Source organism: Vigna angularis, chromosome 2 (genome assembly GCF_016808095.1).
Source record: "Vigna angularis cultivar LongXiaoDou No.4 chromosome 2, ASM1680809v1, whole genome shotgun sequence".
NCBI lineage: Eukaryota > Viridiplantae > Streptophyta > Magnoliopsida > Fabales > Fabaceae > Vigna > Vigna angularis.
The window spans coordinates 50981063-50988649 of record NC_068971.1 but is presented as its reverse complement, the minus strand read 5'-3'; the positions used below and the strand labels follow the sequence as shown (position 1 = coordinate 50988649).

At 31.6% G+C, this 7587-nt stretch overlaps 1 protein-coding gene across 1 annotated transcript; it reads left to right on the top strand.

Annotated features, from left to right (window-relative positions):
- Positions 1-2193: 2193 nt before the first annotated feature.
- Positions 2194-7265, top strand: LOC108326923 (DEAD-box ATP-dependent RNA helicase 18). Its single transcript, XM_017560536.2, has 11 exons — positions 2194-2525; positions 2936-3172; positions 3464-3724; positions 3957-4036; positions 4123-4228; positions 4366-4479; positions 4615-4713; positions 4823-4912; positions 5250-5356; positions 5440-5583; positions 6525-7265. Exons 1-11 carry the CDS (start codon positions 2262-2264, stop codon positions 6784-6786), a joined length of 1764 nt encoding a protein of 587 aa, XP_017416025.1. The 5' UTR covers positions 2194-2261; the 3' UTR covers positions 6787-7265.
- Positions 7266-7587: the final 322 nt, after the last annotated feature.

Sequence of the window (7587 nt, the reverse complement as noted above, 5' to 3'; positions counted from 1 at the left end):
TCCTTTACCCTCTTACAAATAAATATATATATATATATATTAGACTAAATTATGTAATTATTTTGTATCCTTTTCTGCTTCATTTTAAAGAGTTTGATTTTTTGTAAAACTTTTTCCCTTCTTATTCTTCATTTGACCTTATAATGCAACTCCAAAAGCTTAACATAAGGTTAATGAAGGAAGACAAAATTGTATTATTCTTTAACACGTGCAGGTCATCCTTTTCTCAATTTATTTTGAACCTCAGCTCTTTCTTTATTCAACGTTGAGATATATGCCTCTTTGTTGAGTTTTTGTTTTTGTTATATTAGGATAACAAATAAGCTTTCTTAAATATTCAAAATTTCATTTTTGTGTGTTTTAATATTTATAGAATGTCAACATATATTTTCTCTCATGGATAATGACCAACAAGAATAATTTAGAAGATTCAAATCATAAATTCAATTTTAGGTAAAATTGAAAGTTTAACTCCAATGTTAATTCAAGAATATTACACATGTTTAGAATCAATTTAAGAAATAAAAGATAAATGAAAAATGAAAAAAAAATGTATAACTATACTATTAAAATTCTTTTAGATGACACAACGCAAGATACATCACATTTGAAAATTCATTTCAACTTCTAACAACACCATGCACCAAACAATTAATTCTAAAAACTCATGAAGAAGGTGATGAAATTGTAATTGTTGGCAATTATGTATTCAATCAACAAACAGTTAGAAATGCACTGAGTAAGATGATAATTTTACATGAATATCCAATGTTAATGGTTGATCATATAGGCTTTAAAGAAATTTGTGTTCTTGTATCACCTCTATCTAAGGTGATTTATTAAAACACCTTAAAAAGAATATTATGAAAAACTACTACACAAAAAAAGTGAAATTAGTTGTTAAGAATTCAAAGTGAGTTGCAATTATAACTTACATATTTACTAATGCTAATCAAAATAGAGGCTAGACAACATGATTATAACAACTCACTTTGTTGATTATTTATGTAGGTTAAAAAATCAACTTGTGAGGTAATAACACTATACTATATTTTAATTGTAATTTTTATATTAAGTTTGTTATTCTTGACTAAATTAATAAAATTTGTTTTTAGTTTTATATATGTATTTGCTCCTTATACCAGTGAAGTATAGATTTATAAAAACAGATGCTTAATTAGTGATCGATTTCTTACTCTACATAACAGTAAATTATACTAAGATACTTTAAAGACATTGATGTGTGTTCAAAAATTGACTATGAACTAACATAGAAGGTAATTAAATGAACACTCCCAATTATATTTTTATATTCATTCAAATTATTAGTTATAACAAATGAATTATTTTTTTTTTCAAATTCTTCAAAATAAAAATAGACAAGATGAAACTTAATATAATTGTTAGAAAAGATAATTAATAATTTTAGTAGTTTTGTTAATATTTTATTTTATTTTTATTACGTAACTATGTTACTTATTAGTGACTTTATTTGGTATATTATTTGTTTCCGAAATTAAGTTGTCAATAAAATAATATTGGAAAAAGAATCATTTGAAAGAATTATTTTTTATATTTGGATATATGTTTTAGTTATTATTAATTTAAATTTATATTTTAATTTTTTATTGAGTTGTTCAGGTACTTGAATTTAAGTTTTAATATTATTTGTTTTTTTACCGTTTAATTTAAATTTCATTTAAAAACTTATAAAAATATTTTCTTTTTAAAAAATATCTACATATATCCAACTAGTACATGTGAATTTAAAAATACACTCTTAATGTAGTGTAACTATCATATAAGAATGTAATATAAAATTATTTAAAAAAACTGAAACTTAATTTAAAGATAATGATAAAACAATGACTTAAAAATATTTCTAAAACTCTCTCCTTTCTTTAAAAGGGAAAACTCTTCAAATGTTCTAAAATCAAAGAACACATTCTCAACATGTTTTAAATGGAATATAACTATAAGATAAAGAAGAATTTGAAAAGTAGTAATAAGAAACCGTTTTCATGTCTGATGTATAAGCAACAAAACACTGAAAATATAAATGAGAAAAAAAAAATGTAATTTTCCCATCCAAAGTATGAATTATTGTAATCATAGTTACAAAGATAAACATAAGATAAAATTAAAAAATAAAACAAAAATATATTCTACTTTTATTTTGATAAACCCCTGAAATCCCCCTAGACAACAAAACAAAAAGGAAATTGAACAAAGGCAACGAAAACACACTGCACGGCGCAGCCATGGATTCCGACTTCCCGAACAAAGCGTTGACGAGCACGCGTTTTTCCGACCTAAATCCGCCCCTTTCCGACCCCGTTCTCCAAGCCCTATCACAATCTGGCTTCGACTTCTGCACGCCGGTCCAAGCCGCCACCATTCCTTTGCTCTGCAGCTTCAAAGACGTTGCCGTTGACGCCGCCACCGGTTCTGGAAAAACCCTAGCCTTTGTCATCCCTCTCGTTGAGATTCTGCGCCGGTCCTGCTCTCATTCCAAGCCTCACCAGGTTCCTATATACTCTTATTTCGTTGAGCAATATCCACTGTGTTCTATTATCACTTGATAATATGTGCATACCTGAATACTAGTTTATTTGGTTTTCATTGTTGTGGACTAATTGTTGTAGAAAATGTTAAATAGAGGGCTGGATTTTAGTGATTGGTGTTTTAGTTCCAATCAAGCTTTCAAACTGGGGTTGCATTAGTGGTTTTATCGCTATCATTGATGTTTTGAGAAATTGCAGACAAATGTGGTCAATGCGGTTGCACACTCAGGCTCTAGAAACCTTGATGTTGTGGCCGAAATTGGGGACCTTTTTTTAAAACCTTGGTTTCAGTTTATTTTGTTGGGCTACTATAATTGGGTTAATGGCAACAAATAATTAAAATCATCATTATTATGTGCGCATTGGTGTAGGTGCTAGGGATAATTATATCTCCTACAAGGGAGCTTTCAACCCAAATATATAATGTGGCACAACCATTCATTTCGACATTGGTGAATGTTAAGTCCATACTCCTCGTTGGTGGAGCGGAAGTAAAAGCAGACATAAAGAAAATAGAGGAGGAAGGAGCAAACATATTGATCGGCACGCCTGGGCGGTTATATGACATAATGAATCGGATGGATGTCTTGGATTTTAAAAACTTCGAGGTATGTGTTTCATTCTTAATTTTCATGGATATTTGTTTATATACATAGGATAGGATACAATGTTTCACTGTAAAACAATGTTCAAGATTTCTTTGGTCGTGCTGACAAAATAATATTTAATTGATTCGTTCTGATGTTTTATGTATGCATTGGCAGGGACCACTGATTACTTACTTCATGCTTTAGAGTCATAATCTAGCTGAAGTTTGAAAAATTGACTGAATAGAATATTTGATTTTATGTCCCCGTAAATATTTTAGCTGGTTGACATTATTGTGACTATGCTCACAGATTTTGATTTTGGATGAGGCTGATAGACTCCTAGATATGGGATTCCAGAAGCAGATAACTTCTATTATATCTCAATTGCCTAAGCTTCGTAGAACTGGTCTATTTTCTGCTACTCAAACTGAGGCTATTGAAGAGCTTTCTAAGGCAGGACTGAGAAACCCTGTGAGGGTTGAAGTTCGAGCAGAAACTAAATCAGAAAATGATCTTGTGTCATCAGAACAGCCAGAATCTTCAAAAACACCTTCAGGACTTCACATTGAGGTAAAGCTTGTGTGGTATTCACTAGTGCTGTTGATTAGATGGAACTTTACTATCCAATGATTTCGTTTTCTCACCTTACTAGCGGAGTCACTTGAATGTTTTTGTAATTTAGTAGTGGTTCCCTCTTAAATTATTACTTGAATCCATGTAATAAATTTCTTGTTATTAGATGCATACAAGTTTATGTTTATCCTTTGGTTATATTCATCCTCTCATCCTTTTGAGTATGCAGTACTTGGAATGCGAGGAAGATAAGAAGCCATCACAGCTAATAGATATTCTTATTAAAAACCGCTCAAGAAAAATTATAATGTAAGATACGTTTGGTAATTAATGATGTGATTTATGCAGTAGATGAGTATTTAATCTTACTCAACATCATTCTGACTCTGATGCAGATATTTCATGACTTGTGCTTGCGTTGATTATTGGGGAACTGTCCTTCCTTGTCTTTCTGTTTTGAAAGGTTTCTCCTTGATTCCCCTACATGGAAAGATGAAGCAGGTATGATTTTAGGTGTTATCATTTTTCAATATTGAAACATAATATTATAGAAGTCGGCATTGTTTTTCTTATTTCCCATTATGTACTCAATGTTTTAGTGTTTATTACTTAATTTATTTATTTATTTTGCTATCTAGTCTTCAAGGGAGAAAGCACTGGCTACATTTACATCCCTTTCAAATGGAATTCTGCTATGTACGGATGTTGCTGCGCGAGGACTAGACATACCAGGCGTTGATTGTATAGTGCAGGTAGCTATACGTGTCTATGACCTTGTGGATGATACTGTCTATTGACTGACGTGTTTCATTTCATCTTTTTTAGTTCTGCCTTTCTCTCTGTTGCTTAAGTAAACCATACACTGGTCGAAATGTTTTCTTGTGCAGTATGATCCCCCTCAAGATCCAAATGTTTTTGTACATAGAGTTGGTCGAACTGCTCGGCTGGGTAAACAGGGTCATGCTGTTGTCTTCTTATTACCAAAGGTTTGGTCACAAGTATATTCATGTTGTAATTTTTTTGATAACCCATACAGGATTCTTCAAAATTATTCATTTCACTGTAATGGAATCTATTTTCTATACAAATGTGTAGGAGGAATCTTATGTAGAATTCTTGCGTATAAGAAGAATCCCTCTCCATGAGAGAATATGTTCTGATGGTGCATTGGATGTTGTTCCTCAGGTTTGCTCTTGGCTTTTATACTATTTATTTTTGTTTTGCCATAATATTTGTATCAACATAACAATGGCTAGTGATTAATTATTTCTTCTAACTTCTAATAGAGTTAACAAAAATAATTAGTGGAAATAAAATCCCCTTGTACAACAGCATACCAAAGTCCTGAATGCTACCTAGGCTGATGTTGATTTTCCCCATTCACTTGTAAAAGTTTTCTTTTGATTGGTTGTTTTGGTAAACATGGTTACCAGTCCTATATTTATCAAATTGCAAATTATACATGTAAAAAATAAATAAATAACATTTTCCAATAAAACACTATTAATTAAACTTTCTTCAGATTCGTTCTACTGCAAAAAAAGATCGTGATATCATGGAGAAAGGAATTAAGGCTTTTGTCTCTTACATCCGTGCTTATAAAGAGCATCACTGCTCTTATATTTTTAGGTGAGTAACATTAATTTATAATGTTGCTTTCACTTCATTGTGAAACATGATCTGTATCAAACTAGTTATTCTCACTCTTACAGGTGGAAAGAACTTGAAATTGGCAAATTGGCCATGGGATATGGCTTATTACAACTTCCTTCAATGCCAGAGGTAAAACATCACTCACTTTCCACTGACGGATTTGAACCAGTTAAAGATATCAATTTCGAGGACATTAAGTACAGGTAAAAATATTTTCAAAATTCATGGCATAACTTTTCAGGTTCTTGGATAAAATCATTGTGAAGAATCATTTATCCCCAAAAAAGCGTCAACTGTTAGGTGAAAACTTCTGAACGGCTTAACCATGTCTAACATGCCACATAAGCTTTTTGGGCTTCAAGCAAAGGGCCAGGTTGCCTGACCTTGTGCTGAAATTTATCATTTTTATTTTGAAGAATGGAGATAGCATGTGTCAAACCCTAGTTCCCGGACTCTTGGTCAAGAGTCTCTAATACCATGCCAAGAACCTTTTTCCCGAAAGGATCAAGTCGATAGGTTAAACTTATGAATGGTTGTACATCTAATAATAAGAAATGATTGTACCAAAGCTATCGTAGGGAATGAAACCATCATATAGATCTTACTTTATTGTAATACTTTTATGTTGTGGTAATTGAATGAGTACCTTAATGTGGTTTATATTGTTTGAAGCTTTCTAATGTGGAAGACTGGAGTTGGAACAGTATAAAATTTCATTAGTTTTGTCAAGATAGAATAATCATGTTTTATAAAATCATGGTATGATGAACTTCGTTGTATAATTATCGTTTAATCTTTTATTATATAATCAAATTGAGCCTGAGCTTTGATGTTCTTTAAGCTTCTTCCTAATTTTTATTTGAATTATTAGTGGAAATTGAAAACTCATTGTAATCTACTTTTTAAGACGAGAGGGATCTAGAAGCCATTCTTTTGTTTACTTATTTTCATGTTCCTGTATACTAAGGGATTATCCAAGTCCCCTTTTATGATGATAGAATACTACAAATTAATTGTCTTGTAAGATTTACAGTTTACTTTTAATATGTAGGTCTTGGATTCATATTGACTTTTTATGGTCCTAAATTTACTTTCCCTTTGTCCTTTTGAAACCAATCCTGATGGCTTAACTTGAATAATATAGGGATAAATCACGGGAGAAACAAAGAAAGAAGAACCTACAAGCAAAGAAAGAAGCCAAAGAGAAAGAACCAAAACCTCAAAAACCAAAGAAAACCCCAGATGCTGTCATGCGGAAGAAAACAGCTCGACAGAGACGTGCTCAGCAGACAATAGAAGACGAGGAGGAGTTGATGCAAGAATACCGCTTGTTGAAGAAATTGAAGAAAGGGACCATAGACGAGAATGAATATGCCAAGTTGACAGGCACTGAGGAATTACTTTGAAAGCAAAGTGTGCATGCCTGGCTGTGCTGTTCTGGGTATCATGGTTGGTGTTGTAAAGGTTCTTCATTCAGTACTGAATGACAGTTCCAATCACCACGATTTTGACTAGTAAATTACGACATCCTTGCCTTGTGGTTCTGTTGGCATCCTTTGAAAAATCTGAAGACAAATACATCTTTCACTAGAAATGGAGTTTGAAGAGTTCCGAAGACTTTGGTTGAGCCATGAAGCCTTCAACAGTGAACTGAAATGCATTTACAGATTATCATACATGGCAAGGTTGTGAAAAGCATGAAGATTAATATTATACAGAATCGTTTGCCCTAATTAGTCTTTAGTATTTACATACACTGATAATGTGATTTTGATTAGTCTGATAATTTTGCAAGAGCTTCAGAGTAGAAAAATGTTTTAGGTGTTTGTAAGACTAAAAACTGGGTCATATATTAAAGAATCTTGCCGTGTCCTCCTTTAGTGAATGTTGATCTATTAAGTCCATTTTGTTTCAGCCCAGAGGTAATTCTGTTATGTCCATGAAAATGTTAGAATTAAACTTGGAGCATCTTTGAACGAATTTCACCATGAACTTCTTTTTGGAGAAAAAAAGATTAGAATTAGTTTCTCTGCAAAGTGAAATTAGTTTATGCATAAACTAATTTAGAAAAGTCTTTTTTATATGATTTCTCTTATCTTTTTATTTTAATTTGGTTACAAGTTAATTTTAATTTGTAAAAAAGTTAATTTATTTTTTTTTCTTGTTTTTCTTTGCCAACTTATAAAGAAATACGTCTAGCCTCTTAG

Bases quoted from the DNA above. Each gene is read 5' to 3' on its own strand.
- LOC108326923 (XM_017560536.2), top strand. From the start codon at position 2,262: ATGGATTCCGACTTCCCGAACAAAGCGTTGACGAGCACGCGTTTTTCC. The intron at 4,714-4,822 runs GTTTGGTCACAA...ACAAATGTGTAG, and splicing joins TTGTCTTCTTATTACCAAAG to GAGGAATCTTATGTAGAATT. The intron at 4,913-5,249 runs GTTTGCTCTTGG...AACTTTCTTCAG, and splicing joins CATTGGATGTTGTTCCTCAG to ATTCGTTCTACTGCAAAAAA.